We start from the raw sequence: 25,254 nt of genomic DNA on the forward strand, positions 1-25,254 counted from the left end.
AAAGCAGGCTAAGGGAGCCATGAAGAGAGAGCCAGTGAGCAGCCCCCTCCATGGCCTCTGCATCAGGCAGGCCTCCTGGCTCCTCTGTGCTTGAGTTCCTGTCCAGACCTCTTTCCATGATGAGCAGTGATGTAAAAGCATAAACAAATAAACCCTTTGCTCCCTAAGTCTGGTCACAGCAGTAGTAACCCTAACTAGAGCAGGTCCACAGATCGGTAATTATAATCTTACAATGATGTGCATCCTAAGTGTTTATAAAAAGGATACTCGACTGCCCACAGAACCCATGGATAATATACAGCAGCCAGTCACGGTGCACAGAAGCTTTAATTATATCCAGAAGCTCGCCGTTCCACACATACTTCATATAAGGCTCACTAGAGATCCCAAACACGCCTGAAAAACAAGAGTTGGCAACAGAAAGATGAGGGCATTGACTGGCATCCAGCACATTTTAAAGCTCTTCTGCTTCTGTTTGTAACATCTGTTTTGGGGAGGAGGAAACAGGAGGGGGAGAGTTCGGGGTCACCCTCAGCTCTACAGCACGTTTGAGGTCAGCCTGGGCTACAGGAGTCCCTGCAGGAGAGGAGCGACCAGAGCATATGGGGGGGAGGGGGCGGCGGCTGGGGTGTGGAGGGGAGTCTGGGGGTGTGGGGGGTTTGGGGGTGTGGAGGGGGTTGGGGGTGTGGAGGGGCTGGGGTGTGGAGGGGGGCTGGGGTGTGGGGGGGGTTGGGGGGTGTGGAGGGGGGTTGGGGGTGTGGAGGGGGTTGGGGGGTGTGGAGGGGGCTGGGGGTGTGGAGGGGGTTGGGGGTGTGGAGGGGGTTGGGGGTGTGGAGGGGGCTGGGGGTGTGGAGGGGGGCTGGGGTGTGGAGGGGGGTTGGGGATGTGGAAGGGGTTGGGGGTGTGGAGGGGTTGGGGGTGTGGAGGGGGTTGGGGGTGTGGAGGGGGTTGGGGGTGTGGAGGGGGCTGGGGTGTGGAGGGGTTGGGGGTGTGGAGGGGGGCTGGGGTGTGGAGGGGGGTTTGGGGGTGTGGAGGGGGTTGGGGGTGTGGGGGGGTTGGGGGGTGTGGAGGGGACTGGGATGTGGAGGGGGTTGGGGGTGTGGAGGGGGGTTTGGGGGTGTGGAGGGGGTTGGGGGGTGTGGAGGGGGTTGGGGGTGTGGAGGGGACTGGGATGTGGAGGGGGTTGGGGGTGTGGAGGGGGGTTTGGGGGTGTGGAGGGGGTTGGGGGGTGTGGAGGGGGGTTTGGGGGTGTGGAGGGGGTTGGGGGTGTGGGGGGGTTGGGGGTGTGGGGGGGTTGGGGGGTGTGGAGGGGGCTGGGGTGTGGAGGGGGCTGGGGTGTGGAGGGGGTTGGGGGTGTGGAGGGGGGTTGGGGGTGTGGAGGGGTTGGGGGGTGTGGAGGGGGTTGGGGGTGTGGAGGGGGTTGGGGGTGTGGAGGGGGGGGCTGGGGTGTGGAGGGGGTTGGGGGGTGTGGAGGGGGGCTGGGGTGTGGAGGGGGTTGGGGGTGTGGAGGGGGTTGGGGGTGTGGAGGGGGGTTGGGGGTGTGGAGGGGGGTTTGGGGGTGTGGAGGGGGGGCTGGGGTGTGGAGGGGGCTGGGGTGTGGAGGGGGTTGGGGGTGTGGAGGGGGGTTTGGGGGTGTGGAGGGGGGGCTGGGGTGTGGAGGGGGCTGGGGTGTGGAGGGGGTTGGGGGTGTGGAGGGGGTTGGGGGTGTGGAGGGGGCTGGGGTGTGGAGGGGGCTGGGGTGTGGAGGGGGGGTTGTATCAAGCACTCTCCCACTCTCCCACCTTACACAGTGACTTAGCATTGAGTTGGCTGAGGTGATGCCATCTTGTCCTGACTTTGTTTAGTGTCTCTCTAGTCCCTCCGTGCCCCTCCACCCCACCCCACCCCAGCCACCTCCATTTGGCAACGCTTTTGGGACTGTCCATACCCTGACCATAGTCCAGGTGTATTAACCAGAGTAAGAGATGCTCGTGCAGGACAAAACAGAAAACTAAAATACCTAAGAGGACGTGAAAATCAAAACTAATTGCTGTGTAGTGTCTGGGAAATACTGCCACACTCTGCAGAAACACATGTTGCTCTGGCCCCTTCCAGCACTGCCTTCATGGCGGTTTTGTCTGTAAAAGCGCTGTACCCCTGAGCTCTGGCACCAAAAGACTTTTCAGAGGCGTGATCTCTCTCTCTCGGTCACCTCCTAACAAAAGGGCATAAATACTTTTAATTGGCTAATCGGTGCGTTCGCCAATAGCTACCTCACGTGGGACACCTCCATAGTCTGTACGCTCGAAATGCTCCTGCTCTCCTCAGAGACGTTTGCACGGAAGAGCTTATACGACGCCCTTAACACACACACTTCCTGGTGCCCCAGAGACTTGGTGGGGATTTTGGCAAACCTACTCTTCCATCTTCTACCCTCACTCCCTGTTTCCTACCGTTTCCCCAGATGAATAATTACGCACCCCAGGTGAGAATGCCTGCTGCCAGCACCTACATTAAATGACAAGGAGAAACAGAAGTGGATAGAATCAAGGACACTAATCCAATGCCCTTGAGCCGAGGAGATTATTGTGGCTCATGCACGGGACCCACAGCTTCTCCCAGCTGAAAAGGAAGTGCCAGGGTATCTCTGGGTGACTCGATGTGTGAAGAACAATTCAGCAGTCACTACTGCCTTCCAGATGGAAAGCCACCAGCAGGCAAGAGGGGACGATCCCAAGATCGTCAGGGCTGGCTTTTCTCCTTACATTGAGAACAGAGTGTGGTCTGCTGACACAGTGCTGTGTCTCACTAAGTCCTGCTCCCTCCCGGGACACAATGGCATAGCTGTAAGACATCACCTGCTGGTAGCTTACAGCAGCAACAGGAAGACAACATTCCCTTCAGTCATGCCCACCCAGACTGTTCTGGACACAGCCAAAGTCACCTCAGAGGCCTAAGCCAGAACGCACACCACACTTTCAAACCCAGATCTGGGTGGCATGTGCGGCAAGTTCAACACCACTTTTGGTTTTATCAGTTACTCACCAGCTGCCTGACCCATAGTTTGGGTCACAGTTCCATGTGTCTGAAGCACAGACCTGCTTGGCCTCAGCTCAAGTGACAATCAGGTAAACTAAGCAGAGTCCAAGCACAATGCGGGGGTGTGTGAGTGTGTGTATGTGTGTGAGTGGGTGTGTGTGTGTATGAGTGTGTGAGTGTGTGTGCGACTGTGTGTGAATGAGTGTGCAAGTGTGTGTATGTGTGTGAGTGGATGTGTGTGTGTGAGTGTGTGTGTATATGAGTATGTGAGTGTGTATGTATATATATGAGTGTGCATGTGCGACTGTGTGTGTATGAGTGTGCATGTGTGCATGTGCATGTGCATGTGTGTAACATCCAGCTGAAACAGGCTGGGCCCCTTCCCAGGCATCCTTCAAGGTCAAACCTCTGTCTACTTTGGATTCTGCCTCTACACCTGCATCTTCATCATTAACATTTAAGTTTCATGAAGTGAGGGACTCAAAGCCCTCACTGGTTTAGGACTTTCCCACAGCTGGCCTGCTTCGGATGAGGTAATGTAACTTTACACTTGAAAGGATTCTGTCTGTCGCAGCACTCACAATAACAAGCCGTTTGCTTTGCTAGTTCTAGGCCAAACCCAAAATTCCGGCAATAAAGGCGAAAGGGCACTGGGCCTGGCTTAGTCAGGTCTCCAGGGACCCCGTAGGCTACTCTGGTGGTGGCAGGTAAGAAGTCGGCCTGCAAGAGACCAGTAGCTACATCAATCTGAGACCAGTCACAGCACCAGAGGCCTCTGGACACTGGCCGTTTGAGCTTCACCCTGGACACTGGCCGTTTGAGCTTCACCCTGGACACTGGCCGTTTGAGCTTCACCTCTGGGCCTCAGTTTCCTACCCCATCTTTATTTCTGTACAACTGGCCCATACCTGCCCAGCAGAGGTGTTATGTGGTTTAGGGTATTATATGTCAAATGTCCAGCGCATAACAGACAACCCAAGGTAACTTCTGTCCCAATCTTGACTCATGAATTGACTAATCTCTATGAAGGAAAATAAGATGGTGTGCACTCTACAGTTTTCAAAGAGTAATCCTCTATAAAACTTCACCAAAGACTAGATCCAAATGCGCTCCATTAAAAAAAATGTATGCATAACTAATTTCTACCTGGCTTATAAATAAAACCACACAGTGATTAATGATGGCTTTAAGAGTGAATCGGTCAAGGTTATGTCTCCAGAACAATCCATGAAAGGATAAAGACCACCAAGGGATACAAGGGTTAAGGAATGAGAAACACGAGAGCATCTAACGAGAGTCACACTCGCATGTTAGCTATGCGGGAATCACCTACCGCTGCCACCCTGGGTAACCAACCCTTCATCCTCAAAGATGTCAAAGCTGTCCTGGCGGGTCTTGGATGTTTCGGACTTTAACATCTCCAGGGGCATTCGCAAGACGGTGAGGTTATACTGAAGCGAGTGCGACAGGTCATAGCTGTAACTGGGAAGAGGACGCAGATGTAAGAATTTACACAGGCAAAGACGCCTGGCAGCCCCTGCTCCCGAGAGGAATTACAATCCGTGAGCTAAATCACTTTGCACCTGTTACTTCACTTTAGACGAGCCCTTCCCGACACAGCCAAATACAAACCTGAACGGAAATTAAACGCAAACCCCGCCACCCACCCGACTTGCACATCTGTACTGGAAATACAGTTATGATGGGGTCAGGTATGCTCACTGAGTGGCACAACGTGCGTTTTTAACCTTTTGCTTCATGATGATATCAGTCTGTCTGATATCACATAGCAAGTTGAACTTTCTTATGTCCATGGGAGTGTGTCTATAGATAGTGAAGTACTGTCAACAGTGCTCGGCTCTACCACAGTTTACACATGAGCAAAAATCACTGCAAACTTCATGATGGAACAGGGAGGCGTATATAATGTAAGCTGCTACAGTGAAGTGTGTTCTAGGAGAATAAAAACCATAAAAATGACAACAGGCTCTGTATAAGTAAAGTTTGGTCTTTGGACCTATTATAATTCTGATTTCATAAGAACAACCATTTTTTTTCCTTTTACTGAAAGTAGTTTTTTTCCTCACAAAACATAACCTGATTATTCTGATCTCTACTCTCCCAGCCCCTCCCTACCTCTCTCCCAGCCAGATCCACCCACTTTCTGTCTCTCATTAGAAAACAAACGGGCTTCTCTATGAGCCAATAATACAATAAATATAAATTATTAAAACAAGAAAAAAACTAACACACCCGATTTGGACAAAACAAACAGAGGGAAAAGAGCCCAAGAGAGGCCACAAAAAGCAAAGGCACATTCATTCGCTCACTCGTGAATCCCATAAAAACACTAAACTAGAAGCCATAATATAAAGGAAAGGGCTCTGAAGGGTAAAAAGAGAGAAGAAAGAATATATATAAATAAAGTAAAAGTAAAAAACAGTAAGATAATTTAAAGAAATAAAAGGAAGAGCCCTGACATGTATTCTGAGACAAGGAACTCCAAATTTGCTGTACAGTTCATTCTCTGCTGGCCATTTACTGCTGGGCTTGCAGCCTACCCCTAAGAGTAGTTTGTTTCCCAGTGAGACTCCCTTAAAGGAAACTACATTTTCATTTGCAAGCGGTTATCAGCTGGAGATAGCTGTGGGGCTAGAGATGAACGCATGTGTCCAGTTCTCCTTCATCTGTAGGGCTCCAACTGCCGGGGTCCGGTGAAGGCCCTATGCATGCCACGTTGGCCTCTGTGAATTCGTATGTGCAAGGAGGAGCAACAACTTCTAAGTATTTCTAGTTACCTATTGCAACACAGACTTTCAGAAGCTATCCTGAGGGCTAAGTGCAGTATTTAAACAGCATCTTAAGTATCACAATTCTCTTGGGAGTCACACACATTATTATTTCTCCACTTTATTTCCATAATTTGACTGAAATTAAATTCCAGTTTTGTCTGTAAAACTCAGTTTTAGCACCTTTGCTTAACAGATCCCTTTACTAGCACTTGGCCTTGAGTGGAGACAAGCTGATTAAGAAGCTGGTTTCCAGGTGGGCACGGTGGTGCAAGCCTGTGAGCCCAGCATGTGCAATCCTGAGATTCCAGCATGTGCAATCCTGTGAGCCCAGCATGTGATGCCTGAGATCCCAGCATGTGCAATCCTGTGAGCCCAGCATGTGAAGCCCGAGATCCCAGCATGTGATGCCTGAAGCATGCGTGTGCAGGCCTCGTGTGGTGGTATATATGTAGTTGACCCCCATAAGCTCATATAGAGTGGCACTGTTAGGAGGTGTGGCCTGGTTGAAGTAGGTGTGGTCTTGTTGGGAGAAGTGTGCCTCAGTTCTGACTTGCTGCCTGAGGATCCAGATGTGGAGCTCTCAGCTCCTTCCCCAGCACCACATCTGCCTGCACGCCACCATGTCCCACCATGACGATGATAGACTAACCCTCTGCAACTGTAAGCCAGCCCCAATTAAACGTTTTCTTTTACAAGAGTTTCTGTAGTCATGATTCTCTTCACAGCAATAGAAACCCTAAGATACCTGGGATCCCAGCAAGTGCAGGCTGGGGCAGGTTCAAGTTCAAACCCAGCCTGGGCTACATAGTGAGCCTGTCTCAAAACAACATCATCACCACCAAGCTGGTGTCTGGTTTTCAACAATCAATTCTTCCTGCTTAAAACAGCTCTTTTATTACAGACGAGTCTTGAGAGTGCAACGTAACCTTCTTCAAGTCCTACTTACAAAACGCAAAAACTCAAAGTATTTTCACTTGTGGAATGACTGGATTTAGAGTTCAGTATGGCCAGGAGTGGCATGGGGACCCATTTCAAACGGTGTGCCCAAGCTTCCGTATAACTCAGACACTATAAGCATAAAATGACACAGCCTTATGACGACTAGATAACAAAGACAAATACATGGAAATATACAACCACTAAGCACATGAGGTTAAGTCACTTCATTGAGATCCCTTTGTTCTATAGTGTAATAATCTCAGCTTTACATTATTACTTCATAAACAAATAGTTGACTCTATTAACAACTAAAGACAAATCTCTGAAAACGCAAAGCACCTGTTTGTGACAGCACTGATGGGCACAGATGCCGTGCTTGCGTCACGTGTGAGTACAGATGCCGTGCTTGCGTCGCGTGTGAGTACAGATGCCGTGCTTGCGTCGCGTGGGCCCTCACTCCAGCCCTGCCTGGCGACTGCCCGGGCCCAGCCCACCTCGGGTGCTGATTGGTGCAGGCGCGCTCTCTCTGGCCTGACTGGGTTCCTGATTGGCAAACGCTTTTTTCATTTTGCCTTGCAGTCTGGACACTACAGCAGACAGAGTCATCTTTTTATCGCAGTTCTCATTTCTGCCCAGCCTGCATGTTGGTCACCACTGTGCCATAACAGTCTGCCATTTGCTTATTTGATTTATTACCAGCTGGGTTTGTCTGCTTGCTGGCTATGTTAAACAGACCTCCACAAATATCTCTATATCAAAAGAGATTTCTATTTTCTCTCCAAAAACATGTTCTTAGGCAAAACTATTAATTTATAGGTATCACAACACTTTTACCTATTTCTAACTAATTTTTACCTAATTTTTCCAGATCACAGAAACTGAACTATGGCACTGTTACAACGCTGCATTAGAACTAATACAGTCTCATTTTTATAATTTAAAGTTCCAAAATGAGATTGTTTCTTTAAATTATATCAATGCCTTCCTGAAACAAAGGTGATTTTTATAGTGTCAATAAATACTTGTCTATTTAAATTTTCAAGAATCAAGTTTGTAAAAGGAAGAAATTCTTAGAGTTTAATGATTTTTGATGAAATAACCTGGTTATTGATTGTATTCTAATTCTCTTTCTATAATCTGATAAAATTAAAGTGACTAATACAAGCAAAATTAAGCTCAAACCTACCTAAAGTAAAAATTGCTAGAGAGATCCACATTTTGAAATATCCTTAGATACCTAAAAAAAAAAAAAGAAAAGAAAAAAAAGAAAGCACATTATGAACATGAAACGTTATTACTTTTCATGGCTTAGCATACAGTCAGGGTATCCTTACATTAGTGTGTGCTCACTGAGCTGAGGAACTCCAGCCACGTCTGGCATGGGTATGCATCTGCCAACCGTCCCTCCGAGTCCCTTAGCTTACTTTGCCCCTTCTTATGTTCACTCACATGGGTGGGCACGGGCTGGGAGCAAGGGAGGAATAAGGACAGTTTGGGTTTACAGCGAGCTGTGCAAACCCTCAGATAATAGAGAGAAGACAGTTGCAGAGCTGGCAAACTGCTGTGCGTTACCAGAACCTCAAGTTGGAAAGATTTTTAACGTGAAAATAGAGGGAGCAGAATGTGGGTGGGTGTGCAAGCATGTGGGCGCTGGGCTGGGTGGCGGCTGTCCCCTCGCAGTACTTCTCTGCCTCCTTCCCTTGAGACACCGCCTCTCAGCCACCCTGAGCAGGGACGGGCGGGCGGAGCTTGCTGTTTCTCCAGCTGGAATGGCTGCCAGCAGGCCCCAGGGCTGCTGCTGTCTGCTCACCCTACAGCTCTGGGGTCAGAGGAGCCTGAGGCCACAGCTGCATCTTTGCATTGCTGCACTCCCGGGCACCCATGGGGCCAGCCCTAATACCCCCCAAAAGCATTCAGTTGATGTCATATAATAAAAATTAGAAGAAACCGTTACAGTTGCTAGTCGTTTAGAATTTAGTTATGCTCTGTCGTGTTGTTTAATATCGTGACTTCAGAATCTTAGAGTGAAATCATCTTATGGTTAATACTGTGGAGGATGTGGACAGTATCCACAATAGAGTATCCTGTCTAAACTGTTACAAAAGACTTTTACACTGGAATTTGGACCCAGCATTTGATGTATCTATTAAACATTTGTATTTCTGTGGTTCTATTGTTATCAGAAACAAAAAGTAACTTGTCAGCACCAGTACATACCTAGCTTCATCAGGGTGACTAATCCGGACGGAGTCATTGGGGATATAAATCATATTTGTATCTTCAATCTTATATATTGCATGACCTCCAATGTCTGCCATTTTTCTCCGCTTAGTTATTAACACAATATAGTAGCCTTCTAAAAACCTGACGAAACCTGTGCAGTGATAAATATAATGCCACATTATTTTAGATACATATTTACCAAAGACTTTATACATTTCCTACTTTAATATTTTCTTAACTTTACAGCATATACACTTTTGGCACTTATATAACCTAAAACATTACTGGGGGCTGGCGATGCGGCTCAGTTGTTGAGGGCTTGCATAGCATGTACAAGGCTGTGGGTTCGATCCCCAGCACTGGGTGAATTCGGGCACACTGGCACACACTTATCACTTGGGACGGCAGCCGCAAGCAAGAGCAGATGCCCCAAGTCGTCCCCAGCTATCTGGTGAGTCTGAGGCCACTTGTACACAATATGTGCTCTGTGCACATTCTGTATCTCTAACAGTATGCTTTCTATACCTGAGACAGGGCCATGTAACCCATACTGGCCTCAAACTCTTCTGGCCTCTCCACAGGCACCAAGCATGCACGTGGTGCACAGACGTGCGCATGTAGACAAAACACTCATGTACATAAAGAAATAAAAAATTAATGAAAATGGATATTTTAAGTTGTAGCAAAATAGCTTTAAAAGAATAAGATTAGACTACTAAGCAATTAGTAAGTTAAAAGAAGTATTGTACTTAAGACATATTCCTGTCTTTAAGTTTAAAATATAATCAGCATCTGAAGTGGAATTTAACACACACGGAACTTATGAATCGACACATAAGAGCTCATGTGATATTAAACAAGCATTCTCGGACCCACAAACACACAGCCAATCAATAAGGATCCTCGAAGGACTTGTTAAAAAATCAGCAGAAAGCCAATCAAAGGAGGCAAGCCAGCGCAGAAGCCGATCATGCTGCACTGGCTACTTTTCTGGTTAAGGGAGGAAGACGGGTCTGTCTCACTGTCTGAGGGGACACAGACTGCGCGGTGGATGAGGAATGCCACAGAAGGGATGGGGACAGGGACTGGCCGCATCGCATCCGCAGCGAGAAAGCAGGGACATGCAGGGGACAGTAAGCTGCCACTTACTCCCCTTCATTCAGACTGAGGCTCGAGCGTACGGGATGGCACTGCCCGGGCCCTCCCCCGACAGCCATGCCTTTCTGGAAACACACTCACTCACGGACACGTCCAGGGAATGTTCTCATGGTGACTCCAAATCCCCTCGGGTTGCCAATCAAGCTCACCCATTCATTACACACGCCTTGCCACTGTCTTCGTGGACAGCTACCAGGACCCACGATGGGGTTAAAAGCGGATGTGCAAGCTGTGGCACCGCGTTGAGAAAAAATAATTCAAATATGGCAGTTAAATAAACAGTTAAAATAGAAAGTGCTCATTGGAAACTTGAAATGACATAAAGCTCACATTAATCGTTAATATCAGCAGCAATGGTCTAGTTCATCTTATACCTCACCCAGTGGGTTTAAGAAACACTCAAAGTCCCAGCGGTAGAGAAGCTGCTCTCTGCTTTTATTTTTAGTTCCCCAAAGCCCTGAGCAATCTCTGCCTTTGCCACGATGGCTGCTTCCCAGTGCCCAGGCCCTGGAGGCCTCTTTGCATCTGCGGCCTCTGCTGTCACTCCTACAGAATCGCTCCTTTCTTCCCTGTTTCCAAAGTATCTCTCAGTCCATCCTCGGGACGCGCGTAAATCTCTCCTGCCCATTCCGGGTCTAAGTACTACAAACTCCACCGTGATTCTACTTGGATTAGATGACTGGGCTGTATAATTATAGCACCAGAGCTGCCCTGTCTATACTCATGTCTACTCATCTCTGTCCTCTGTCCTCTGTCCTCGACCAATCAGGAGCAGAGCTGTCGGTAATGGGTAACCCTTGTCAGCATGACAGGGCTTAGAATCACCTAGGGCACCAATCTCTGGACAAGACTGTGAGGCTATTTCCAGAGTGGGTAAACTGAGGCAGGAAGACTCACTCTGAGAGTGTGCAATGCCAGCTATGGGCCGGAGGACGGGTGCGAATGGAGACGGAAAGCCAGGAGAAAGTGAGGCGAGCACCAGGCCCGTCCCGCTCTGCTAACCCGCTGTGGGCGCAATGTGACCAGATGCCCATGCCACTGCTGCCCGGCCTTCCCTGCCACGAGGGAAGGGCTGCACCCTCACGCTGTGAACCAAGTAAACCTTTCTTTTGTCAAACAATGAGAGAAAGCAACTAATGTGTCACTAGACCGTAGAGACAGGGGTAATGGTCCACCATAATGAGGGGCTATAGAGCACCTAACATAGGAAAGGAAAAGGGACAGAGCTTGAATAAACCTGGGGGAGCAGCCTCAGGCTAAAGAAGACTCAGAGAACATCATCAGGCCAGGGATACAGGCCACACCTTTAATCCCAGCACTCAGGAGGCAGAGGCAGGAGGATCTCTGTGAGTTCTAGGCCAGCCTGGTCTACAGAGCAAACTCCAGGCCAGGCAGGGCTACACAGTGAGACCCTGTCTTGGAGAAAGAAACATTATATATATATATATATATATATATATATATATATATATATATATATGTGTGTGTGTGTGTGTGTGTGTGTGTGTGTGTGTGTGTGTGTGTGTATGTGTGTATATGTATGTATGTTTATATGTATATATATGTGTGTGTGTGTGTGTGTGTGTGTGTGTGTATAGATAGATAGAGAGAGAGAGGGGTCTTTGAAGTAGACTAAGGGTCCAGTCTCCCTGAAAACAATGATAGCATAGCTTGGAATCCCTTATCTGAAGCTCTGCTGAACTTGCTGGGAACAGAAACAGCGTCTCCCAGTCACACTGACTTACACTAGACAGTGAGAATAGCTTAGCAGCCGGGCTTTTAGAAAACCTTTCTCCCTGAGTAAGAAAGTGCTTAGCGGCCAGGCTTTTGAAAAACCTTTCTCCCTGAGTAAGAAAGTGGTCACTGTGCTGGCTAGTTTTTATGTCGACTTGATTCAAGCCAGGGTCATCGGCAAGATGGACTCTTAATCAAGAAACCACTTCTCTAGGGCTGGCCACAGGCGAGCCTGTAGGGCGTCTTCTTGATTGACGGCTGATGCAGAGGGTCTGGTGGTATGAGATGTGGTGGGGCTGGCTGGTGGGCCTGGGTGATATGAGAAAGCAGGCTGTCAAAGCCATGGAGACCAAGCCGTAAGCAGCCTCCCTCCACGGCCTCTGCGCCATCCTCGCTGAGTTTCTGCCCTGACTTCTGGATGATGGCCACTTCCATTTGGATGATGGACTACGAAAGCCAAATATCTCGTTTCCTCCCCAGGGTGCTTGTGGCCACGGAATTATCACAGCAATAGAAAACCAACTAAGACATCACACAAAGAAGGGATCTGTGGCAGGTTCTACTGTAGCCTGTCCTTGGGGGAACTTCCTGTCCATTTTACAGCAAGTTTACTATAGCTGTAATTATAGCTGGAGGACAGCGGGGCAGATGTTAATAAAACTCTTCATTCCATAGCAAGCCAGACAGCAGGTTCCTCCAAGCTCTTCCCTGTTCCTTCGTGTCTATATAAACCTGAGCAGTGCTGAGCATGAGGGCAGACACCGTCCAAATGCAGCCGGACTGATTGACAATGACATTTAAAGCAGCCAAAGCCACAGGTGATGTGTTAGACTATACAGCTATCGGGCTGTAGACACGCTCTTTAATCTCTGTCAACATAAACAGGGATGAGGGAAGGAGGCACATCACTTACCGACAATGCCAAACGCAGAGACGGCTCGGAACAACCCAGACGACCCTTTCTGGCTCGTCTTTGTTCTATTTCCTAGGTCCAAGCGGCCAAGAAGTTCCCGCACTTCTTGCTGAGTGTACACATGCTGTAAAACAAGCCCAGGCCACCGTAAGGTGTGCTCGGCCCTCGCGTTAGGTATTTGCCTCTGAGAAGCTGCCTACAAGACTCAACAGTGATTTCATGAGCTGTATCATGTATGATTAATTGCCACTGTAAAAGGCAGCAGGTTCTAGATGACTAGTTACCACTGTAAAAGGCAGCAGGTTCTAGATTACTGACTAAGTTACCATTGTAAAAGGCAGCAGGTTCTATAACTGAACGGTTAAGGCTGGTGCCTGGATTGCATTGCTAGGTTCAAAAATTACGTCAGAACTTCAGATTCAGAACTTGGGATTCAGAGATCAAAGGGATCCACCTGTTTTAAAGTTTGTGAACCCCTTAAAATGAGATGCAAACCCTTGGGTAGATGCGCTTGTACGAGACGGCCCGCATCTGATGGTTTCTCAAAGTCTCCCCATCAAACATCTCCACCCCCAAGTGAAACCAAGAATCACTCCATCATATTAGTTAAGTTTCCAGGCGGAGCCCAGGGCATGGACGCTGAGGAGCAGTGCAGGAAATCAAAACCATAATAGTGAATTTATCCACAATTGTGAGAACACAGAACACTTCTGCAAATGAAAATGATTCCAGATCATAACTATTAATGTGCTTGAATAAAGAGGAGCCTATGTAGATTCAGAAATATTTAGCCAGGAACCTCAGTACCAAGGGTAACTTCCTTCCTTTGGAAAAGCTAAAATTAACACTTCAACACCACTACATTACCTTGTACCTTTGACTAATAGCCTCATGCTCCTGTATGACTTGAATTAAGCCTAGGCCCTCCACAGTCTGGGTAACAACTGTTTGCCATTCCTGAGTGCAGGCCAAACCAATGAATGCGAGTTCTCTGACTCCCTGGCTTCCTACTGAAGCATGGCCGCTTGCAATCTCTCCAGTAGATGCAGTATTAAGTTACACCGAACCCTCAAATGACAGCTGCTTAAGGAAATGCACTTGTTATCTTCCAGGGGCAGTGTGTGCTCTCAGAAACATATCAAACTGAATGACAAAGTTTAATTTTACCTGATCTCTCAACACCAGTAACTTCTGGAAGCCAGACTAGAGAATATAGATGTATATCTAAAAGAAAAAGAAAGGAAGAAACAAACAAACAAACAAACAAAGCTCTTATCAAGCTTCTGTGGGCCGTGAGTGAGGCCTGCTACTCACCCTGTCATCAATAATGACCAAATCTCTTGGCTCCGTTCTATCAATTTTCAAGACACGGTATTTCGTTTCTGCATGGTTGCTCCCAACTAGAAAGTATCTCTATAAAGAAAGACACTGTCAGTTTTAAAGTCATTTTGCCGTAGAAACGTTTATAACCACATCACATTTTGAAAATGCATTCATAAAGTCAGGTTGCCTCTTCAAGAGAGTTTTTAAAATGTGTTCGTTAACTAGAGGACTAAATAGACAGAACCCCAAAGGTCCATTATTAAATTGAAACATTCTCAGTGGCTTCAAAATAGTCTTGTTGAAATAAGCCCAGGAACTGGGTCAGACGGATTGAATTCTATTACAACACTGGAGACTGGCCTATGTGTTGTTTAGTCTTTGCCTGGAAGCAGCAGCACTGATAAGCATTCGAACGCCCAACATGTCATTAGGAAGTTTAGACAATTACAGCTATTAAAGTATTATAGTTTGGCAATACGGCCTTGAAAATGTTTTATGTAAAGTATGAAAACTCTGAAGGCACACACAGTCTAAGAGATTGCAACAGCTGCACAGTCCCCAAAGCTTTTCACAGAGAAACTACTGGAAACATTACACATCACACATCTGAACACAAAAATATTAGTTGCCAGATCACCGGGAAAATAGTAATCCTGTATTTAAATATGAAATTTGTAAATGTAACTACACAGACTGTCTTTGTGTGTGTGTATCTGTGTGTTTGTGTGTTTGTGTGTGTGTCTTTGTGTGTGTGTATCTTTGTGTGTGTCTTTGTGTGTGTGCTTGTGTGTGTATGTATGTGAGTGTGTGTTATGTGTGTATGTGTGTTATGTGTGTATGTGTGTGAGTGTGTGTGTTATGTGTGTTTGTTATGTGTGTATGTGTGTGAGTGTGTGAGTGTTTGTGTGTGACTGTAGGTTATGTGTGTATGTATGTGTGAGTGTGTGTGTTATGTGTGAGTGTGTATGTTATGTGTGTATGTGTGTGTGTGAGTGTGTGTATGTTATATGTGTGCCTGTATGTTATGTGTGTATGTATGTGTGAGTGTGTGTGTGTTATGTGTGAGTGTGTGAGTGTGAGTGTGTGTATGTTATATGTGTGACTGTATGTTATGTGTGTATGTATGTGTGAGTGTGTGTGTGTTATGTGTGAGTGTGTGAGTGTTTGTGTGTGACTGTAGGTTATGTGTGTATGTATGTGTGAGTGTGTGTGTTATGTGTGTGTGTATGTTATGTGTGTATGTGTGTGTGAGTGTGTGTATGTTATATGTGTGCCTGTATGTTATGTGTGTATGTATGTGTGAGTGTGTGTGTGTTATGTGTGAGTGTGTGAGTGTGAGTGTGTGTATGTTATATGTGTGACTGTATGTTATGTGTGTATGTATGTGTGAGTGTGTGTGTGTTATGTGTGAGTGTGTGAGTGTGTGTGTGTGTGGCGGCACTAAGAGTCAAGCCCAGGGCCTCATCCGTGCTCAGCACACACTCTACCAAGCTTTCTCCCTAGTTCAGTTATTCTTAAAAAGTAATATTTTTCAAACTAAAGGCTTGAGAAGACACTGCCACATCAGCTTGCACTTTACTATCTAACCGGTCAGGTGAGCAAAGCAATTAAGTAATAAAAACAAGTGTTTACAGCCAACGTCCAGGTGGAGAGTCCCCACCATAGGGAGGCAGAGCGGAGAAGACTGACGTGCACACTGGAGCTGTGCAAAACAACAGAGGGGCCCAGAACTGACTCCCCTAACACAGGCCTCCTTTTCACTGCGGGATGATTTTCTATCGTCTACACTAATGGCCTTCTCTGGGCAAACACACAGAAACATGGATCTTATCATTCAGCTACTTCAAAGAGGTGAAAGGGAGGGAGGGGGAAGGGGGAGGGAGAAGGAAGGGAGAGAGAGGGGGAAGGGGGGGACGGAGGGAGAGGGGGAGGGGGGAGGGAGGGGGAGGGGTGGAAGGAGGGGAAAAGCCACATGAAATCTCTAGAGTTATTATAGATCCCAAAAGTCTAAGTATTACTGCAATGAGATAATGTTTAGACAGTTCCTAATGGAAAAGGCAGGTTAGTGGGCACCGGCCAATGTGTTAGTGGCCTTGGGAGCACACAGAAGCCAGCTTTTTACCTCTCACATCCTAACACTCAGAACAGCCAAAAAATGAAAGAAACGATCCGGGGAGTGAGAGATGTGGGTGGGGGAGGGGACTATCCACAGACCCGAAGGGTTTCCGCAGAGAGTAGCGCCCCCGTGTGGCGCCAGTTCTGAGGCGTTGACGGGGCTGGGGAGCACAGAGAAACTGCACCGCCCTCTGGTGGCGGCCGAAATCCGCTCTCACACCAAAGCGGTCTTTAAATAAAAGAGGTAACTTTTCCAGAAAGGCCTGTTTCCATTCAGTCTCCTCCTCTCCTTGCTGATCACAGAGATGCTGTGGCCACAGGGCCGTAACACTGGGTCACAGGCAATACTTTAATTCAGGGTGGAGCTCCCCAGAAAGTCCTAAGCCGCAGCCACTTTGACCAATTCATAATCTTCAGAAGACAAACAGTTCAACGCGGCAACAAGAGCTGCACATTGGAAATAAAAGATGTCCAGGTGCAGGCCATGCCAGGCAGGACAGGTAAGGCCTGCTGTCTGAATCCTCCCGCGTCCTCAGTTTGGAGCCTGAAGACCTAAGCTGCTGACAACCCATCCTCCCCAACTGGTGTGTCCCTGCCCCATGCAGGCTGATACTCAGGTGTGCAAGAACAGAGACTAGATTAGCGGAACAGAAACAAGACGAGGCTGGCTGTCTGCCTTACCATGCCTACTCAGTATTGTACTTGAAGTTCTAGTTAGAGCAATAAGACAACTAAAGGAGATCGAGGGCTTACGAGTTAGAAAGGAAGAAGTCAAACTGTCACTATTTGCAGATGATGTATTGATATACACAAGCTTCCCCCCAAATTCTACCAGGGAATTCCTACAGCTGGTAAACACCATCAACGATGTGGCCGGATACAAGATTAACTCAAATAAGTCAGTAGCCCTCCTATATACAAATGACAAACAGGCTGAGAAAAAAATCAGGGAAACAACACTCTTCACAATAGCCACGAATAATTTAAAACATCTTGGGGCGACTCTAACCGAGCTAGTGAAAGTCCTATATGACAAGAACTTCAAGCCTTTGAAGAAAGAAACTGAAGACGATATGAAAAGATTGAATGATCTCCCATGCTCATGGATTGGTAGGACTAACATAGTAAAAATGGCCATCTTTCCAAAAGCAATCTAAAGATTCAATGCAATCCCCATTAAAAATCCAACACAATTCTTCACAGACCTTGAAAGGACAAATCTCAACTTCACATGGAAAAACGAAACAAACAAAGAAACAACAACAACAACAACAAAATCAGGATACCTAAAACAATCCTGTACAATAAAAGACGTGCTGGAGATAGCACCATCCCTGATTTTAAGCTCTAGTTGGCGTGAAAACAGACAGGTGGATCAATGGAGCAAATCAAAGCCCAGATGTAAAGCCACACACCTGATTTTTGATTTAAAAAAAAAAAAGCCAGAATTATACAATGGGGAAAAGGCAGCATCTTCAGCAAATGCTGCGGTCTAACTGGTTGTCTGCATGTAGAAGAATTCAAATAGATCCATATCTGTCACCCTGCACAGACCTGAAGTCCAAGTGGATCAAAACCTTAACATAAGTCTAGATACCCTGAACCCGATAGAGAGTGGGGAACAGCCCTGAACTCACTGGCACAGGAGACAACTTCCTGAACAGAGCACCAACAGAGCAGACACTGAGATCAACAATTAGTAACTGGGACCTCATTAAACTGAAAAGCTGCTGTAAGGCAAAGGACACGGTAAATGGGGCAAAATGGCAGCCCACAGAATGGAGAAAGATCTTCACCAACCCCACATCTGATAGAGAGCTGTTCTCCAAAATATATAAGGAAGTCAAGAAACCAACCATCAACGAACCAAGTAATCCGATTTTAAAACGGGGCACAGATCTAAACGGAATTCTCAACAGAGGAAATCCCAAATGCCCAAGAAACAAAGGATGTTCATCATCCTTAGCAGCTTACACCTGTCAGAATGGCTAAGATTAAAACACACACACACACACACACACGTGTCAGTCAATGCTGTCGAGGATGCGGAGCAAGGGGACACGCCTCCATTGCTGTTGAAGTGCAAACTTGTATAGCCACCGTGGAAATCAATAGGGCAGTTCCGCAGAAAAGTGGGAATCAACCTACCTCCAGGCCCAGTTATACCACGTCTGGGCACATACCCAAACGAAGCTCCACCATACCTCAACTATGTTCATTGCAGCTTTATTCATAATAGCCAGAAACTGGAAGCAACCTACAAGCCCCTCAACCAAAGAATGGTTAAAGAAAATGTGGGTATTAGCTGTAAAGAATAACCATGCTACAACCCACAGAGCCAGAGAGGCTAAGTAAGGAGGAGTGCTCATGGGAACACATGGGTGGATGGGGGACAGGTGAGGATGGGAACGGGAGGGGTCAGGTTGCGGAAAATGGAGGGAGGCAACTAGATACTGGGAAAAAAAATAGCGGCAATGAAGTGAGCAGAGTCTCTTCTGAAAATTAAGAGCCATTGTTCTGGAAGAGCTTAAAATGTGTTGGTAACTTCGGCAATGGTGGCGTGGCAGAAAGATGGCCGTGTTTCTAAAATATATATATATATATATATATATATATATATATATATATATATATATATGAAACCCGAAAGGAATCCAATAGGCAACCCATTAACAGGAAGCTCAGAACCTAATGACATTATTCCCTCCCTGTAAGGCAGGCTAATTAATCACTCACTTTTCATCTGGGGGATGAAAGCAAGCCAGCCTCCTTGCAAAGGAGGAGATTTCAGGGTGTATGACAGCTTCAATTAAGGCCCAACTTCACTTGAACTTTTGGGTTACATATATTACTTTTAAAAAGTGTCTTGAAGTTGCTTCTCGAAGTTTCACAGTCACAGGCCTGCTGTCTCCATATCTAATCTGCTGAGCCCAGCAGTGAGTTAATGCAGCCCAGAGGCAGGAAGCAAGCCTTGGGGACGGCAGGCTTGGTCAAGTCCACCTGATGGAGATCTGACTGTGACCTTAATGGGTCAGGTCTGGCACATTCTCCCAGGAATTAATGATAGGAAACTATCCAGTTTTTAAAATATTGGGTGTTACCAAGAAGGGGAGGCGTCACCTTCACTGCAAGTGTGAAATTCCGTCTCCCCAAACCGCATCTCTAAACTGCTGATTACTCTGGTCCTCTCTCCCGGACGGCACTCTGCAGTCCCCTGATCCAGTCCCTCCGCCAACCATCCCATAGTACACTACTCTCTCTTGTTCCCCAAACACATATTAAAGGTTAATTTACTAAGAGGCATTCCCTGTGGTGCAGTTCTTATTTTATTCACGTTTGTGTGGTTGGGGATAAAGGGCAGCTTCCTAAATCCTTTTCGAAGATGTGAGAGTGTGTGCTTTGGGGAGGGTTGCATGTGCACACTTTTAAAGTTGACCATCACACATTCTCAGCATAGGGCATCTTCCCCAATGCTACACGGCTCCCAGCCTTGGGCTCGCCAACTGGCTGGCCAGCAAGCCCCCAGTGCCCGCCCATCTCTACACCTGGATTACAGGTGTGCACCACCAGTCCCGATTTCTCATGTGGATGCTGAGTCCAAACCCTGTGTCACAGCAAGCACCATACCACCATACCGACATCCTCAAAGACCCCACCACAGAATTTTCTTTATGGAAATTGGCAAGCACACTATAGAAGTCATAAGAAAACACAAAAAAATCTTTACTAGAGTAGCCAAATAAGTTGGAAAAATATGTCTGACTCTAAGATCAAACTATAATCTTCCAGAAAAGGTAGTAGGGCATAAGTAAACAGAGAAATAGAACAGCACGGTTGAACCTTTAATTGTTCAGTCAAGTAGTTTTTCACAAACACACCAAAGAAAGGAGAAAAGAGTCTGTTCAACATCTGACACTACACAGTTGATTTCTGGGTAAACACACACACACACACACACTAATCCTGTACTAACAGCCTCCAGGAGTCCGTCCACAATGAACAGGGGCAAGCCTGGGTGACCAATAGGGTACTTCAAAATGACGGCAGTGTGACTTCTGAGCTCATACCATAAGGACACTGTGACTTCTTCCTTGTTTTTCCCTCCGTCCCTCACTCCCCGGCCCCTTCCTCTCCTCCTCCTTCCTCCCTCTGTGGTGGGAATCTAGCAGAATCAATGTATGGGAATGAATAGCTGTTTTCCAGAAGTACTTAGACCTTGGAGAAATCACTGGAGAAGTGATTGTTTTGTTATCCGCAGAGTTATTTTCCTGAAGGAGCTTTACAGGCTTTGTGTGACCCTGGCACATCCGGCTCTCTTGGATTATTGGGCACTGCAGACAGTGCACAACAAAGACTAAAGTGGCAGGGATGAGATGCTTTCCTTCAGACGGCAGGGCTTAGATCAGGGCTTTGGTATGAGAAACGTCCTACACACAAAACAAAATAGCTTTTGCTAACAATCAATAAATATGGTCAGGGTTCAGCTCATAGAAACTGTTCCTCCCTGTACTCAGAGAGCCTAAAATTCATCTTGGAGCGGTCTCTTTCCTTGCCTGACCCTCACAACACAAAACACCTGACTATCTCCCTCTCCCTTTCTCCCTCTACTCACACCCAGAGCCAGCTGCCAATCATAAAGACACCTAAGGATTCTACAGAAACGTCCACTCGCCAGGAGCTATGGACAACAAACAGCTCAGCTTACCCAGCTGGATAAGTAACCTGGAGTAAACCCCACACCCTATCTGAGCCTCCAGACGACTGTGTCACAGGTGATGTTTAATTGTAAATCCTGAGACCCCCCCAAGGCAGAGCCACTCAGACTCTTGGCCTACTTAAATCATGTGAAATATTAATGCTTATTGCTGCCCAGATCCACTAATCTGCAGGTGAGAGAGTAAAGAGGTAAGTCACCTAAGGCCTGTGTTGCTAAAGAGTCTGCCAGACACACTATGGCCTATGGGCTGAAGATGGAAGATTACAAAAGAACTTCGGGCAGTGAATTGTCTCTGTCATTTCTAGAGTTTATATACTATCCTTCTGTGGTCTTTGAGGGAGTTGAAGACAGATACTTATGGTTATAGTTTTCCTTAGTTAAGCTTAAAGATAAGTTACATATAGGACTTTAGACTCACACATATAAGATAGATAATAGAATAGTTTCTTTTACTCTTGCTAAATGTTAATGGACTAAATATTGTTAACTGTGATTCTTATTTGATAACTGTTGTGTGATATAATTTGCTATGTTAAGCTTAAAACCCTTCTTTTTATTTTAACAGAAAAGAGGAGATGATGGGAGATGTCATTCTGTATGTGTTTCTCACACTGGTTAATGAATAAAGCACTGTTGGCCAATAGGAAAGGAAGATAGGAGGGACTAGGAGACAAAGAGGAAAGAGGAAGTAGTAAGGAGGAGCCAAGATGGAGAGTCTGGAGAAAGCAATATGCCAGCCGGCTCCCCGGTAAGAGAAATACATAGATCAGCAGAAATGGGTTAATACTTAAGGCAGAGCTAGCCGATAAGAAACAAGTAACCGGGCCAACAGAATTATATCTAATACAGAGTCTCTGTGTATTATTTGGGGCTGGCGTGGCGGCGGGACAAGACCAGGCGGTGGGCGGAAAAACCGTGCGCCTTACAAGAGAGCTCTCAGCTACTGCTCCAGCACCATGCCTGCCAACCTACTACGATGCTCCTCATCATGATGACTATGAACTCTAATCCTCTGCAATTGTAAGCCCTAAATAAATGCTTTCTTCTATGAGTTGCCTTTGTCATGGTACCCTATCACAGCAATAGGAAAGTAACTAGACACACAGAGGACTTTTTCAGGCAACAGAAATGTTTCATGTCTTAATAGGGCTTTAGAATGCACATGTGCATAGTTCTGCTCAAATTCCTAAGTTTAGATTTGTGCATTTCAATTTGTGCAAGGATAAATAAGTAAATAAACACAGATCTGCTTAACGGATAAGAACCGCCTCCTGCAAGGAGGGGTTGTCCTACAGAGAAGTGATTACCATCACCATTTGGCCACAGGGGTAGCTATCCAATCAGACCTAAGTCTATCATCTCATCCCTCACCCCCATGCCTGCAATGTTTGTGGGTTGCATTCTGGGGATGTTCTCAAGCCTGCTATCGTGTCTTGCTTTTCCAGAGCTGGAGAGTTGAGTCCTCCAGTGAGTCCCTGTAATGGCTCCTAGCATCCCAGCATCCTTCTAATGTACCTACTTTCATCTGCCAAACCCTCTCAACTAGCAGCCACTGCCTACATGGTGCATGTGGTGCCTGCAAGGCGCGCACAGAGCGCGCGTGCGCGCGCGTGTGTGTGTGTGTGTGTGTGTGTGTGTGTGTGTGTGTGTGTTCTCAGAACCATAAAGAATTTTGGTTGGCCTGAGACAGAAAGAAATAGAAAAACACAGGGTGAGCATAGGGAGCCACGTTGATGTGATTTTACTGGATAATTAAGACACAAAAATGTACACAACTGAATCTCGAATACGGGATAAAATGAGGGGCAAAGTGTGCTGTCCTCAGCATAGGTGCCACTCAAGAGTTCTGGGGAAGAAATTCTGCTTTAGAAACAATAGGACATTGAGTCAGGCCCCAGAATGCTCAGCTTATCGGTGGGTAAGCTCCAATTTACTATGTTTCTTACTAGAGACCGTCACCAGCACATTCTACAGAAAGAAAACTTTGTTTCTGAAGAGAAGTGAAGATACCTGTACATTCTATTCCATCTTCGGCTGTTTACCGGATCGAATGGACTTGTTTGCCAAATTAACTTAGAACCCGCAATTGTACACACATGAAACGTGGTAGACACCACTAGGATTGTGAGAAACTGGGGGCGTAAGGACTTTCTTCTCTTCTATCGGGGACTAGCCATGTTTCATTGAATATACGTTATGAGATACCCACAGGTTTGTGGCCATGAAGTGAGTTAAACACTGACCCTAATATCATGGTGAAGGGCAGATTCGGGTGAGCCACACTGTAGTAACTTCGTTTTCCAATCACAGAAATGAGGGAAAAACTGAACTTCTACTAACACCACTCTATAAGCTGGAGAGCTAACTAGCAACCCAATTAATTGTCCATGGCACGGAATCCCAAATATTAACAAAAACGGTGATTATTAACACCCATCACAGTGGCAGTATTCCACGGAATGCAAAACAGAAGGTACCTAGGCAAAGGTCGAGATGTTTTCATATCCCTGCCTTCACTATAAGGAGCGGACTCAAGGAGTTTAACAGATGCTGGGGAAGCTGGGCCGAACCGTCTAGTAACTCTTGCAGAGCTGTGCGCCGTTCCTGTGCACCACAAACGCCTGTGTGCATGCTCGCCTCTTTCTGCCAACCCACTAGCGTGGCCCAGGACCCCGCGGGCGCGCTCCCTCCCCGGTGCTGCGGCCCGGAGGGGGCCGGGAAGGCGGCGCCGCCTCTGCCCTGCGACCCCGCAGCGTCGCCCGCCCCCGCTCGCTGCCCGCCCTCCACGCGCCGCAGACACTCACGGCTCTGGTCTCGTAGAGCACCAGCTTCTGCACCAGGCTGATGATGGGGGCAGCGGCCGTGGGCATGGCTCCGGCCAACGGCCGCGACAGCGCGGGACGGTGCCTGCAGACGGACGGACGGACGGACGGCCCGATCCCTGCAGACAGACGGGCGGACGGACGGACGGCCCGATCCCTGCAGACAGACGGGCGGACGGGCGGACGGACGGACAGCCTGACGGCCCGATCCCTGCAGACAGACGGGCGGACGGACGGCCTGACGGCCCGATCCCTGCAGACAGACGGGCGGACGGACGGCCTGACGGCCCGATCCCTGCAGACAGACGGAGGACTCTGCAGACCCCGCTCACCAGCACCAACCAGACCGCGCCGGCGCGCTAAGCCTTCAGCAGCCCGCGGCCGCCGGGTGCTTCCGGGTTCCCCGAGCCCCGCCTCCCGCCAAGCCCCGCCCACACGCGAGGGGCGGGGTTACAGGAGTACGGCGTTGCTGAGGGCGGACGCTAACGGCGCCATCTTTGTTTAGGGCAGGCTGAGCGGGGCGGGGAGATCGGCTTTATCTTGCTACTTATGGAGAGCAGGTCAGGGGACCGGAGTCTCGGTTCCAATCGGTTTCTCCTTGTTTAGTCTTTATTTTCCGGAAAGCTGTGTCGACATTTGCACTTTTCACGTGCGGGGCAGGCGAGCGCGCTGGCGCGGGGGCCGCTCCGGCTTAGCACACGGTTTTCCCGTCGCTGCCGGGCGCAAGCGGACACGAAGCAGACAATGCACGCGCTCGCCCTGCTCATCACCTCCGCATTTTATGGTTATGAATACAAAAGCAGACCTTTAATTATGCACTGGAGTTACAGTGCCACCCCCTGAGGCCCCGCCCTCCCTCTCCCCAGGGCCCTGCCAGCCGCCCACGCGTTTCCAGGGCAACCGCCCAACAGACACTGGCAGCCTCCGCGGTAGCATCCGCCGGCCCCGGTCCCCAGGGCCAGGTAAGCAGCCCTTCTTCCAGAGGCGGGAGGCCGCTGTCCACCGCGTGAATGCAGGGAGAAGTCCGCCTCCTGCGGGCCCCGAGCGAATCTCAACCAGCTTTCCACAACCGGTTCCCCTTTATCCCACGATGCGGCCGACACCTGCTGTAGCAGCTGAACTAGCCTAGGCGGGAAGGGCTAGGTTCCCCGGGGATCGCTCTGCCCTCTCCACACCCAGAATTCGCCGCTAGGCGTTCTCATGATGAAAGGGTAGTAAAACTAGGAAAACGCACACACATAGCTGAATGTGACGTGAAAGTCCGCTGTACATTCAAAGTAGGGATGCTACGGATTTCTGACGTATCCGAGTGTTTGTTGGTAGTTTTATAGTTTGATACATCTTTTTTGAGAAACTAGAAAGATGGCAGGAGTGTCATTTCTGGCATTTAAACTGGCCAGTGTGTGTGTGTGTGTCTGTGTCTGTGTGTGTGAGAGAGAGAGAGGTCAACCTGGATGTTGTTCTTCAGCCAACAGGCCCTAGGTAATCCATGGTAATCAG

The 25,254-nt window shown here is 47.8% G+C and overlaps 1 protein-coding gene across 1 annotated transcript in view; it reads right to left on the bottom strand.

Moving 5' to 3' along the window:
• The window catches only part of Fig4 (FIG4 phosphoinositide 5-phosphatase), a 71,765-nt gene extending 47,933 nt beyond the window's left edge, over positions 1 to 23,832 (bottom strand). The window contains exons 1-7 of the mRNA XM_051175565.1: positions 23,737 to 23,832; positions 14,092 to 14,190; positions 12,778 to 12,901; positions 8,967 to 9,123; positions 7,936 to 7,986; positions 4,352 to 4,500; positions 268 to 396 (exon numbers count right to left, since the gene is read on the bottom strand). Of these exons, the coding sequence (XP_051031522.1) occupies positions 268 to 396; positions 4,352 to 4,500; positions 7,936 to 7,986; positions 8,967 to 9,123; positions 12,778 to 12,901; positions 14,092 to 14,190; positions 23,737 to 23,802 (775 nt within the window). The 5' untranslated portion in view covers positions 23,803 to 23,832. The remainder of the gene's footprint in view (positions 1 to 267; positions 397 to 4,351; positions 4,501 to 7,935; positions 7,987 to 8,966; positions 9,124 to 12,777; positions 12,902 to 14,091; positions 14,191 to 23,736) is intronic.
• Between the last annotated feature and the right edge of the window lie 1,422 nt (positions 23,833 to 25,254).

The sequence above is a fragment of the Phodopus roborovskii genome, unplaced genomic scaffold (genome assembly GCF_943737965.1).
Source record: "Phodopus roborovskii unplaced genomic scaffold, PHOROB, whole genome shotgun sequence".
Lineage (NCBI taxonomy): Eukaryota > Metazoa > Chordata > Mammalia > Rodentia > Cricetidae > Phodopus > Phodopus roborovskii.